Below are 13,635 nucleotides of genomic sequence, written 5' to 3'. Positions count from 1 at the left end.
CCACCAGGATCACCTGACCCCCCACCTCCTCTGCTCTAAAATCCTCAGTTTGTTTCTCAGAGTCCACAGCCTCTCATGGTTTGTCTCTCCCTCAAATGACCTTATTAAACCCTTAGCATCTAGAGGTGTCTGAAAACCTCCCAGCTTTGCGGAGGTGCTTTGAAAGAGTGAAAGCTGCGGTGTGCGTCCGTGAGATTGCTGGGCTGGGACGCGAGCGCTTTGGTAACAATCTCTTATTTCATTCGTGGGGCTTTTGGCAGAAACCATATGTGTGCAAAATCCCAGGCTGCACGAAGCGCTACACAGACCCGAGTTCCCTCCGGAAGCACGTGAAGACCGTGCATGGCCCAGAGGCTCACGTCACCAAGAAGCAGCGTGGGGACATACATCCTCGGCCCCCCCCGCCCCGCGATTCCGGCAGCCATTCACAGCCCCGGTCGCCCGGCCGGCAGACTCAGGGAGCCCTTGGGGAGCAGAAGGACCTCAGCCACACTACCTCAAAGCGGGAAGAATGCCTCCAAGTGAAAGCAGTCAAGGCAGAGAAGCCCATGGTATGTCACTCGCTTTCCTTCTGCTGGTCCCCAAGCCATCCTAGGTTATTTTAAAAAGTCAACGAGGGCATGAGGATGGACCAGACCACCCAGTTCCTCATTGCACTGGACTCCCTGATTGAAGGGGTCAGGAGCTCAGAGACCCGGATTCCTTACTTAAGGTTAATCAGCATAGAGTAACTCAGAAAAGAGCATCAGAGTTTCCTAACTTTTTAAAGATCAGTCTGGAACCCTAGCACATCATGGCAGCTAGAAAGAACGGCATGACTGACTACATTTCCAGTAGACCTGTAATGGAGAAAGTCAGCCCTTCAGGCTTTCTGTAAATGCACATTTTGTATCGTGCTTTGCCCTGGTAACTCCGAAATAAATAAGCACAGTTCCTATTCTTTAGGCGTTTATAGTCCCGTGGGCTAGACAGACCACCAAAAAGCAAATACTTAGAACTCTGCGTGATGAGTCTTTCCCACAAGTGCGCGTGAGAGCATTTGAGAAGGGAACAGACCACCTGTGCACTTGAGGATGTGATAGGGAAGGGGGTGTGGGTGGGTCTCAAGTTCAGCTCTCAAAGTGGGGGAGGTGCAGGCCTGACATTGCAGCAGGAGCCAGCGGCGGGGGGTGGGGGGGGGGGGGGGGGTGGTAGTGGTCCAGGACGATGTGCAGGAATGAAAAGGAGTGAGGAGGAAAAGGGGTTCTATTTTACTGGTGATGGTGAATGACCTGCCTGGCTGATTTTTAGAAAAGCCAGCTCCAGTGTCAGGCTAGGGATGGGCTTGATAGACTGGAGACCATTTTAGCAGTGGAGCCCGAACCATAGAGGTGAGGAGCAAAGGAAGCACCAGAAAGCTGTCATCAGGAGAAATCATTCTGGTCTGGGGACTTAGCAGTCACCAGACGGACACAGGGATCATGCTACAGCTGCAGTTTCTTTCAAACTGTTCTTGATTTTTTTTTTTTTTCCCCTAAGTCTCTGCCATACAAAACATCTAAACCTGTAAGAAAGGCAACGGGAAGAATGAAAGGAGTAGCTTTTGGAAAAGCTTCGGTACAATTGTATCTGGCGGCGTGTGTAATGGGGTCAGCTCCGCCAATGTGCTGGGGTCTCATCCGGCTACTCTATGTACAGAGGAAACATACCCGATAGAAGTCATGGGCTTGGATTTCCAGATGCACACGACTGGTCAGGCAGGCATCGCTATACTCTGTTTCGCAAAGTGTCTTCTTAAAATCAGAAAAGTCCAGCAATTGGATGGACATCCTATGAGTTCCTGAGTGATGTCACCACGCAGCAGTACGAATGGAGAGGAAATGATGCCCACGTACAATTTTGGAGTTGACCGAGTGGAATTTAATGATTGGTTGAATTTTAATGACTTGCTGAGTTTAAGAGTTTTAGAGAGTGACATTAAGTGTAGCCAAGATAATACCAAGAAATTGTCCAGATTGATCATGAGTTGCCAGTGGGTACCTGTAGTTTGCTTTTAGAAAGAAAGAGAGAGAGAGAGGAAGGAGGGAGGGAAGGAAGGCAAGAAGGAAGGGGAGAAAGAAAGGAAAGAAAGACGGGAAGGAAGGAAGGAAAGAAAAGAAAGAAAAATACCAAGCCCTTTAGTCAAAAAATAAACTATAATAAAAATAAAAAGCACCTTAGGTAAAAGGTGATGTATGTCTTACGACTCATCACTGTATGTTAAAGTTAATCAGTTCATAAGCGGTGTTGTGCATACTTTTGCAGGGGATCGCATATCTGTTTCCTAAAATAAAGTCTACCGGTACAACGTGCAGAACATTCAACAGTTTATCCCCAAGTGTTTAATGAAACAAGGAAAATGAATTTGTAGTCTCCTAGATTATGTCATCAAAAGACAATGATTTATGTTCTTCGGACATCCTAAGGACCCAGAGCCTCTTGTACCTTTAATGTACATCCCTAGCTCAAGAAAACGTGTCATTTCCTCTCCAAAGACCCATTATTTAAGAAGAAAATTGGTAGAAATAAGAATGTATAGTTATTTGGTTCAGTGACATCTGAGATGCCCCAAGATGTGAACTATTTTATAAAGCAATGAAATCATAGAAACATACACTGGAAGGGACCATAGAGAGCCTTGAGACAAGGCTCCATATGTTATAGGGAAGGCTAATAAATTCATCTGATTTCGTATACGGGACTATTTTGTCTGTATATATCCATACACATATAAATATAAGTAGATCGTTTTGTAGACATTTACTAATGCATATGAGATTTACATTTCTAATATTCTTTCTTTAAAAATGTATTCTTGATCATCGTGCTATGAATTAAATTCTTTCTTCTTTTTTCTTATTAATTCCACATCTCTTCTGTGTAATGCTCCTAAATGTCTTGTTCTCACTTCCTAAGGACAGTGGGTAATAAGGTGAGGGAATTTTGGCTTCTCCTCTCTTTTTGTTTTGTGTTTGTTTTAACGTTTAACTTCTGTGCGTTGATTTTTCGTTTTTGTGCTTTGTGGTATCTTTGGTAGTGAACAGTACTCAGCTATGTTTCAAACGTAGAAGCAATGTGTTTTGAACATTCAGCATGTGGAAATGTGGAGTCAGATGGTGAAATTCATTGTTCTGTTTGTCTAGGTTTTCATAACAAATCACGGCCGGCCGACCAAGCAGATGTTCTCAAAGACTATCACATTATCGAATTGATGCATGTAAACTCATTCTGGGACCATGTGTGCATACACATAGACACACACACAGACACACACACACACGGATTCACCTGCACACACGCTGAGCTGACCATCCAAGAGTCAAAGACCTCGAAATCCTGGATGCTCCAAGTCCCTTGGGAAGGAGCAGGTGGCCTGGCCCTCCAGGATTCTGCCAAAGCAAAACGCGAGCCAGGCTTCCCAAAGTCCCCATTAGATTTGTGTATCTCATTTGGCTCTGCTTGGTTGCCCGGGACAAATCTGGTGTATCACATGGCATTCACTTAGGACGTCTTCATCTGCTTGGCTGTACATAGTGTGGTTACGAAATGAGTGTGGTGGGCGCTGCTGAGAAGCCCGATGCCTAAAACCCCTTCCCGACTGCCCTGTGCACCCCACTGGGACAACAGTGGGGCTCCATAACTGAGTGTGTGTGGTTCTCTCTCCCAGGAGAATTTGTTCTTGGGGCTGCTGGCAGCTTCTAGTTGTCCCAGTAGAAGCCTCTGTGGGGAGATGGAAATGGTGCTGGGCAGGGAGTCTAGGTTGGTCTTAGCACTGACCTTGTGAATTTGTGACTTTGGGCAATCACTGAACTTCTCTGAACGTCAGTTTTCTTATCCACAAAAAAGGGGTTATCCTGTATATCTACCAATGGAATTCACCAATGGAATTTTACATAGAGCAGTTCTAGGCTGTGCAGACTGGTCATTGAGGGCCATTTTATAGGGTGCCCCCCCCAGATCTGAGGACCAGCTCTCCCTCATTCCCCATCTCCAGGAGCCCTGGGGCTGGCGGGGGGGGGGGGTTGTGGTCCTTTCCCTGACAGAGAGCCTGTGTACTGGCTCAGGTTTCTCTCTAGTTGCAGAACTGGCTTATACAGTCCACACAGTGGTGATGAGGGAAACATTGCCTGATTCTCCCAGAGAAACGCCAGGGCACTTTAGGGGAATGGGAAGATTATTCCAGACTCAGATGGCTATAACTTGGAGCATTTCTTGCAGCTGTCTTTATGCACAGCCTTGCTGGGGTTCTGTGGAGTAGGCAGGTGTAGACAGAAGTGGGGGAGGTTACAGAGAGCTTGAGCAACTAGCCCTGAGCAGCTCAGAGAGGGTCTCATGGGAGAGGACCTAGTGTGCCCCTCAAGCACCCATCTCCCGCACCCGCTAGAGCCAAGCAGAACGAGCCCGTGGACCAAAGTCCCCTGGGATAAGATGAACTGCGAAGGCCCTCGGAGCCAAATGGGAACTGTTTCCCAGGTCTTTGTCTATTTCATGGCCTCTCTGGGCCTCGCACTTAATTCCCGCCACAGTCCCGAAGATAAGTAAGTTGTCTCCATTTTGTAGATAAGGAAACTGAGGTTTCGAGTGACTGAGTCTTTTGCCCAAAGGATCAAGTCAAGTCGTGCGAGTGGGATTAGAGCTGAGGAAGCCTGTTTGCAGAGCTGGCATCTGGGGAAGGATCCGTGGCTGATATCGTGCCAGTCACCGACCCCAGCCCCATTCAGCATGCCCCGCTTCCATTGCCCCTACCCCACATCTGGTGGGTATCCCATCAGCCCCTAGATCGCGAGAGGCCGCTTCCATTCACCAGCACACAGCTCCCCTCACTGCACCTCTGGAGCACCCTGGAGGTCTAGGGTCTGTATGAGCCCTCGTTTTGGGCTTCCTTTGCTTTCTCCTTCCCAGTGACACCTCTTTGCTTTGCTCTTGACCCCAGCAGACATCTCAGCCAAGCCCTGGTGGTCAGTCTTCATGCAGCAGCCAACAGTCCCCCATCAGCAACTTTTCCAACAGTGGGCTCGAGCTTCCTTTGACCGACGGAGGTGGTGTGGGAGACCTCGGGGCCATTGACGAAACCCCAATCATGGACTCGACCATTTCCACTGCAACCACCGCCCTCGCCTTGCAAGCCAGGAGGAACCCGGCAGGGACCAAATGGATGGAGCACGTAAAACTAGAAAGGCTCAAACAAGTGAATGGAATGCTTCCACGACTGAACCCCGTTCTACCCCCCAAAGCCCCTGCAGTCTCTCCTCTCATAGGAAACGGTGAGTCCCGTGCCCCCTCTCACCTTGGCTCCGGGCTCTCCGTTCTGTCCGTACACCCAGGCCACAGTGGGAAGACCCTGGCTTGATGTGTACTGGCGTATCTCCCGGTCCTAAAATTACACTGTCACCACACCCATCAGTGTGGCCTCTCTGGAGAGGCCATGTATTTTTTTTTTGTTGTTGTTGTTGTTGTTGTTTTTTAAGATTTTTTATTTATTTATTTGACAGATAGATCACAAGTAGGCAGAGAGGCAGACAGAGAGAGGAAGGGAAGCAGGCTCCCTGCTGAGCAGAGAGCCCCATGCAGGGCTCCATCCCAGGACCCTGGAACCATGACCTGAGCCGAAAGCAGAGGCTTTACCCACTGAACCACCCAGGTGCCCCGAGGCCATGTTTTAAAAGCAGTTCATAAGGGGATAATAATATAGGACTTGTGTTCTCACGGTGAGATCAGAGCTGTTGGATTGGGCTGAGGAGGTCCCTCCAGCATCAGCATCTGGGGTTAGCACGGCCATCTGGTTTCCCATCTGCACCTGGGAAATCAGCAGCCACCTTGACTGACATGTTCCCAGGTCAAGGCAGGCCAGGCAGCCTTGCGCATTTGCAGCCCCAAACCCATGTCAGGCTTTTCTTCTGAGAGGATACTGAATGCCCAGACTATATCCTCAGGGTGAAGCTCCCACCCACTGACCCAGATGTCCTCCACCTTCAGGGGATGTCAGAGAAAGCCCCAAGTAGATAGGACACTCCGGGAATGCCTTTGGCTTTGGACTTGCCTGTCCCCAGAGCACTGTGCCCTACACCTGTGAAGGAGCTTAAGTGATCCAGGCTGTAGTCTACTGCTCTGTTGAAGCCAGGGGTCTGCAAACTTTCCCACCCACTCGTGAATAAAGTTTCTTGGCACACAGCTGCACCCACTCCTTCACTGTTCCCTGGTCCCTTTGGGGACACGCAGCAAAGGCTGGGGGCTGTGGCAGACTGTGCACGGCCGGGGAAACCAAAACTAGTTTCACCCCACCCTGCACCTGACGGGTTTCCCACCCTCCCGAAATGAACGCGCATCTCTCCATCCTCTCTCTGCAGGCACGCAGCCCAGTACCAGCTGCAGTCTGGGCGGGCCCTTGACTCTCCTCCCGAACAGAAGCGACCTTGCTGGTGTGGACATCACCATGCTGAACATGCTCAACCGGAGGGACAGCAGCACCAGCACCATCAGCTCCGCCTACCTGAGCAGCCGCCGCTCCTCCGGCATCTCCCCCTGCTTCTCCAGCCGCAGGTCCAGCGAGGCGTCCCAGGCCGAGGGCCGGCCCCAGAATGTGAGCGTGGCCGACTCCTACGACCCCATCTCCACCGACGCCTCGCGCAGGTCCAGCGAGGCCAGCCAGGGGGACGGGCTGCCCAGCCTGCTCAGCCTCACGCCAGCGCAGCAGTACCGCCTGAAGGCCAAGTACGCGGCGGCCACGGGTGGGCCGCCCCCCACCCCGCTGCCCAACATGGAGAGGATGAGCCTGAAGACCCGGATGGCCCTGCTCGGGGACGGCCGGGAGCCCGCCGGGGCCCTGCCTCCCGTGCACCCCCCACGGAGGTGCAGCGACGGGGGCGCGCACAGCTACGGCCGCCGCCCTCTGCTGCCGGCCGACGCGCTGGGCAATGGCGTGAGGCGGGCCAGCGACCCGGTGAGGACGGTGTCCGAGAGCCTCTCGCTGCCCCGGGTGCCACGCTTCGGCAGCCTCCATGGCTTCAACCCTCCCGCGCTGCCCGCCTCCCTGGAGAAGCGCAACTTAGTGCTCCAGAACTACACGCGGCCCGAGGGCGGCCAGCCGCGCCACTTCGCGGCGTCCCCCTGCCCTCCGAGCATTACGGAGAACGTCACCCTGGAGTCCCTGACCATGGACGCCGACGTGAGCCTGAACGAGGAGGACTTCCTGCCCGACGACGTGGTGCAGTATTTAAATGCCCAGAACCAGGCGGGGTATGAGCAGCCCTTCCAAAGCGCCGTCTCTGACGATGGCAAAGGGCCGCATGGGCCCGGCCTGGGGAGTGGGCGCGGAGACTTCGAGCCCCCCGGGCTGCCCGACAGCCACGCCGGCCAGCAGTACCGGTCGCTGGAGCAGCCTTGCCCTGAAGCCAGCAAATCCGACCTGCCCATTCAGTGGAATGAGGTCAGCTCTGGCAGCGCCGACCTGTGCTCGTCCAAGGTGAAGTGTGGCCAGCGGTCGGCGGCGCAGCAGGCTCGAGCCTTGGGCTTATACGCCAACACCAACATGGGCGTTCACCCGCAGAATCCCTTAAGGAATGGGGTCGGCCCTGCCGGGGGGTTCCCGACCCTCGTGGAGCACGGCAGCTCCTACGGCGGCCCCGAGCACTTAGCGAGCCACGGTGGCGGACCGGGCACCAGCGGGAACACCTTCCACGAACAGCCCTACAAGACCCAGCAGTATGGGAACTGCCTCAACAGGTCGCTCGCAGCCCCCGGCCTGCTCGACGGGGCCTGTGGTGCCGGGATTCAGGCGGCAAAGCTGAAAGGCACCACGGTGCCGGGGAACGGGAGCCAGCCAGATTTTGGCCTGTCGGTGGTGCCCCACGAGTCAGCGGGCAGCGCTGTGAATGGCATGGCACCCCAAGACCTGGTGGGCCAGGGGTACCTGTCCCATCAGCTGCTCAACGACCACCAAGGGGTGGGCCGCGCCGGTCAGCAGGTGCTAGAGCAGGTCAGCGCTACCTCACACGTCAACATCTATCAGGGGCCAGAGAGCAGCCTGCCGGGGCCCCCCTGCCAGGGCAGCCAGTCCTCGGGCTTGGCAGCTGCCAGGGGCTACCAGCCCTGTGCCGGCTTCGGGGGCAGCAGACGCCAGGCCGCACTGAGGGGCGGCCTCCCTCTGCAGCAGGGACAGCTCAGCGACACGAGTCAGGCCTGTAGGGTGAACGGCATCAAGATGGAGATACAGGGGCAGCCCCATCTGCTCTGTTCGAACCCGCAGAGTTACTCTGGTCAGTTCTATGACCAAACCGTTGGCTTCAGTCAGCAAGACATGAAAACTGGTTCATTCTCCATTTCAGAAGCCAACTGCCTGCTCCAGGGGGCCAGCGCCGAAAACTCTGAATTACTCTCCCCAGGTGCTAACCAAGTGACAAGCACAGTGGACAGCCTCGACAGCCATGACCTGGAAGGGGTGCAGATTGATTTTGATGCTATCATCGACGACGGGGACCACGCCAGCCTGATGTCTGGAGCCCTGAGTCCCAGCATCATTCAGAACCTTTCCTACAGCTCCTCCCGCCTCACCACCCCGCGCGCGTCCCTCCCGCTGCCCGCGCTGTCCGTGAGCACCACCAACATGGCCATCGGGGACATGAGCTCTTTGCTGACCTCCCTCGCGGAAGAAAGCAAATTCCTTGCAGTGATGCAGTAGGCAATAGGGGAAAGGCTGCCAACCAACGTGAAACTTGAGGAGTTTAAGATGAAATGGACTCGGGTTTTGGCCGGTTTGTTTTTTGTTTTAGTTCTGTATGTATTGTAGCAATCTCATCTCACCTAACTGGGATGTGTTTCAAGTATATTCCTTTTATGGAAAAGGACTCTGAACAACCCTAAAGTATTCTAGGGAGAAACTGTCTTCCATTTCAGTTTTGAATCAGTATTGTGACACGCAAACCATCCTCTTTGTTTCCTTTTTTTTTTTTAAACTGTAAGCCCCCCCTTTTTAGTAAACAGTGTAAATGTGTGATGTGCACGTTCTTTACGAAGAGAAGTCATGCGAGAGTTTTGATGTGTTTCTCATACGAGAGTTTTGATGTTTCTCTGTTACTCAAAGGAAATAGGAGTTGGCGTGCTTTTGACCAAGGGGTTACACTTACAGCTTTTTAAATTTTCCCTTACATGTGCTCTGTGTTTCTTTTTGTTTTTTGTTTTCTTGGGTGTTTTTTGTTTTTGCTTCTTGGTTTTGATGGTGTTTGTTTGTTTGTTTGTTTGTTTTGGTAATTCCCACATTGGGCACAAAAACCAGAATATGGATAGTGAATTTAAGAATCCTTTGTGGGTGTGCTATAGCAGGCATAACCAATTTTTGACGCACTCCCCACCCCAGTTCAGGTCAGGGTTGCACGCAAGCAGGAATTTGGGACTCTGGCAGATAAACACTAGTTTGCTCACAGTTGGGGTTTAGAATTCCTCCTGTCCCTTAGTGTGCTCAGGGCAGGTGCATCTCTGTGCTCACTTCTCAGTTATCCACGCTGCCTCTCCTCTCTCCGTCTCCACAACTATTCAGTGTTGCTCCGCGCTCCAGGGAGAGAGGGGAGGGGTGGTGGGTTGGCAACTTCCATCTGTTCTGGCAAGAAGTTAGGTAGATTGTAGAGTGAAGCTACTGGGTAGAAATAGTGTGGGGAACATATGTGGGTTTGCTGTATTTGTTGATTATAGTTCCATCTCTTCACCCATTATCATAGATAACTGAGAATTGATTATATATAGTTCTAAGTATTTAGGTATTTAAAAGACCCAGTGGCAGGCTATTTCATTAACATACCTTCATTCCACTGTAGCAAAGGAGTATTTCTATTCTAAGTGCCCTATTTTAAGGGATTTATAACACTTAGTTGTAAAGGAAAAAGCTGACATACAATGACATTTGGAATAAATCACTTTAACCATTGTTAGTGTTTGTAAGCACTAGGGAAGATGGTCAGTGGCTGAGTGGATGCCTTTTCTTACACCTTCTCTATTAAACGAGGCATCCAGTTAAAAAGTTAAATGTTCTATGCAGTTAGTCCTTCATGTGGACTTAATCGGTATTTTTGTTTGGGATTAAAACATTTAAAGACTAAAAAAGTGCAGCTACTTCCCATGTGCAGCTGATACACATAAAAGACATACTATGTGTGTACAGAGTACATGGATTATCCAACATTTTACATTCAAAAACGTGTAAACTATTAAAAATAAAATATTAACACCTCGGACTACCTTCTCTGTTTCGTCCCATTGACCCTGGAAGTTGGATTTAGCCAAAGTGACTCATGAGTCAGTTGTGTGGCTTTTTGCCCCCTTTATTCCTGCCATTTAAATTCATATTAGACGAGTCAAGTAAAATAAAACATTAGACAATAGGAAAAAATGTTAGAACCAGCCCATTTTTCTCATATTCATGATCTCTCCTTTGGACCAAGAATCTCAGCGTGGAGGGATATTTGCCCTTTGGAACTTTGTGGCTGAGAAAGTTGGGTTTGTTTTTGGCGGAATGTTCCTGAAACCACTGGGAGGGGTGCCGAGACTTCTCCCGCTGCCCTCCCACAACCAGCATCTGCTCTTAAGTCCAAGGATGCATCTGCTTTGGAACAGAGCCCAAAAGCAAAAGACAGCTACTGATCTGAGCTCAATGGATCTGAGCAACAGAAAAGAGCCAGGCTTTTTCTGTGTTCCTCAAAACAGTCCATGACCCGGTCACAAAATCAGTGGTCCACTCCCTGAATCTCTTTTTTCCACAAAAAGCAGAATCTCTACGCCCTAATCTTCCCTTACATGCTGTCATGTTTTGGTCTGACCCTGTTCTTGGTTTCCAAGCTTGGGACTGGGCGATCTGCATCCGCTGAGTGAGGGCGGCGGCCCCGGGCACCACCCTGCCCTCCTCCTCCATCAGAGTCCCTCCCTGGTCAAACTCCCAGATGTGACCTGCACTTCTCAGTGACCCTAAATTCCTACCTCGCCTGCCCTCCATGGAAGGACAGACGGCAACTGGCAACCGTGGGGGAGGACCGTTGTCATCCTGGGTCTCTGCTTTGCCCTGTGGTGATTCAGGGGATTCTCCGCGTGGCTACCATTCTTTACCTTTCCATGCTTGCTTTTCTTCCTCCAGCCCTTAGGTTTGCAGAGATAGACCTACTTCAGCGCAGCCCTTGGCTTCTGTCTGTGGAAATCTCAGAAAGATGGGGAAGAGGGGAGAGGGAGGAGGAGAGTGTACTTTCCAAAGAGCGCTGCGATGCGCTCCTACGGTCAGTGGAAGGAAGGTCTTTTGGGGCCACTTGGAAGCCTTCCGTCTGTAGACTTGGCATATCCTCGGGCAGGACGCAGCCCCATTCTCCAGCCTCCAGCCTCCAGCCTCCTCCCCACGTCTCTGACCCTCCCTGCTGAGGGAGACCGCAGCGACTCACGAGTGTCCCCCCTTACTTCGCAGTGCAGGCTCGGTGCCTGCTTCTCCTGTTGAACATCCGTGTGAACCGTGTTTTTATTCGTTAAACCGTTTTATTTCCTAAAGAGCTAATGAGACTGCCCCTGCTCCTCATACGCTGGCTCGTCCCCTCGAGCCGCAGAGTTGTGATTCTTGCGATGTATGTGCCTTATTTTCTGTTGATCTTGTCGATGCGAGGGACCAGCCCCTGTTGCCCGATCGCCGCGCGGGGGTGCGCGCTCTGGGAACCCCCGAGCGCGCGCGCGATCCGGAGCAGAGTCTGCCGTCTTGTACCTGGTTTCCCGTGTTGTTTGAACTGATGGAGGATGTTCTCTTCGGACAAGTTACTGTTGTGTATCCCGCAAACGTGTAAAATAAAAGACGAGTTCATTTTTTTCACCTTTTTTAGATTTTTTTAAAAAAATACAATGTGTAATCCTTTTTTAAAAGAAACACATGTAAATACATTTAAGTATTGTAGGCATAGTGTTCGGATGTGGCCGGCCCTGGGCCTTCTCGGATCAGCCTGCAGCCGTGCGATGCCCCCTCTCCGCGTGCGATGCCCCCTTGGCCACCTCATGCCCAGGGCCGCAGTCCCGCCACACGTGAACTCTACTTTTGCTTTCGGAACCACCTAGTCCTTTTGTAACAAAAAGAAAGAACAATGTTTCTTACAATGTCAATAAAAAACGCTTTGTACTGAAATTGTTCCGGGGTTGTTTATTCGATCCCTAGCTAAACGGAAAGGTGCTGCCTTGGGAAATCTACAGAGCTGGCACTGGGACGCACTGGGACTCAGAGCCCCCTCCCCCGACCCTTCCCCTCTCCTCCCCGCCCTCCCCAGCCCTTCCTCCATGGGCCACATGCAAGCTGAGCTGCACTTCCGCCCCAGACTCAGATTCCTTGTCCCCAAGGCTGAGAATAAGAGCTGATGCAGCTGCTGGTGGCGACCTCCGGTGTGTACCTGGGAGGCACACCAGTGGTAACCCTAATTGTTTTTCTTAATTTCATCACTTTGCCAAACTCTGGGGAAGGAGTGTGAATATGGTTCAGTGTCTAATAACTCAGCTTGTTTCTCTTCTATAAATTATCCTCTCCTTTCAAAGGATATAGGGTATAATACTGTTAACAGGAAACGACGTGGTGGAAACCTACATTTCTGTGGCTTTTAAGAACTGACTTTAGACAGAAATGTAAGCGATTTCTCTAATTTGTCTTTTCTTCTATTTTTTTTTCAGTATTATTCTCTAGATCACCATAAAAGCCTCCAAAGGGTCCCCTTTCTGAGTAGCAGCAGGTGTCCTCTGAGCCCCTAGCTTCCCCTGGTTGGCAGGATCCCAGGCCTCTGCAGATGGGCGTGGCCTTCCAGCACAGGCCGGTGGCTACCCCAGCAAGCCCCAAGGGGATCCCCAACCTGTGAGTGATGAATGGGTGCCCCCCCGCGGGGCTTCTGCAATCATAGAGAGGCTTCATGCTCTCTTAATCCACAAGAGAACAATTTCTCCCATAAACCCAGTATTCTTTGCTTTATTAGCTACAGCCCTCATGTAAGGTATCCAAATGAATTCAGAAAAAAAGAGGAAAAAAATGAATTTATACTCTACCATATGAATAAATCGCCAGCGTACGAAGATGTATTCCACGTAGTAAGTCAGAGTAAAAGAGGAAAAATGAGGCTCATAGAAAGGACAGGAGAGGACTGGGAGGCCCCCAGGAATGGGGTACATCCCAGAGATGCAGCTCCAATGATCGGACAGACAGGAGCGGCTCAAGGCTTGGTTTAGTTATTTTTTAATTTGTTTTTACTTTTAAAGATTTATTTACTTATTTATTTGATAGAAATCACAAGTAGACAGAGAGACAGGGGAAGCAGGCTCCCCACTGAGCAGAGAGCTTGATGCAGGGCTCCATCCCAGGACCCTGAGATCATGACCTGAGCCAAAGGCAGAGGCTTTAACCCACTGAGCCACCCAGGTGCCTCTAGAGGCTTGGTTTAAAACGTGAGAAGGAGACTTCGAAGCAAAGTTGGAGGTAAAATGGTAGAGATGCCACGCACTCAGTATTTCATAAAGGTTTAAGTAATTTGGAGAGTTCAAAGATGTTATATATTACCCAGATGAGAACTTCATAAGAGAACACTAGGATAGATGAAAAAATTAATCCACTGTCAAAATACCTTATTCATCCTT

The 13,635-nt window shown here is 50.9% G+C and overlaps 1 protein-coding gene across 2 annotated transcripts in view; it reads left to right on the top strand.

The window, feature by feature from the left end:
* Window positions 1–9,007, top strand: part of GLI3 (GLI family zinc finger 3) — a 263,470-nt gene extending 254,463 nt beyond the window's left edge. The window contains exons 13-15 of one of the 2 annotated variants that reach the window (XM_044245664.1): window positions 261–551; window positions 4,955–5,282; window positions 6,366–9,007. In XM_044245664.1, the coding sequence (XP_044101599.1) occupies window positions 261–551; window positions 4,955–5,282; window positions 6,366–8,695 (2,949 nt within the window). In that variant the 3' untranslated portion in view covers window positions 8,696–9,007. Of the gene's footprint in view, window positions 1–260; window positions 552–4,951; window positions 5,283–6,365 lie in introns of both variants that reach the window. The other variant, XM_044245663.1, reaches the window with a different exon arrangement.
* Window positions 9,008–13,635: the final 4,628 nt, after the last annotated feature.

Source organism: Neovison vison, chromosome 4 (genome assembly GCF_020171115.1).
Source record: "Neovison vison isolate M4711 chromosome 4, ASM_NN_V1, whole genome shotgun sequence".
Taxonomy (NCBI): domain Eukaryota; kingdom Metazoa; phylum Chordata; class Mammalia; order Carnivora; family Mustelidae; genus Neogale; species Neogale vison.
This window is presented reverse-complemented; position numbering and strand designations above follow the sequence as displayed.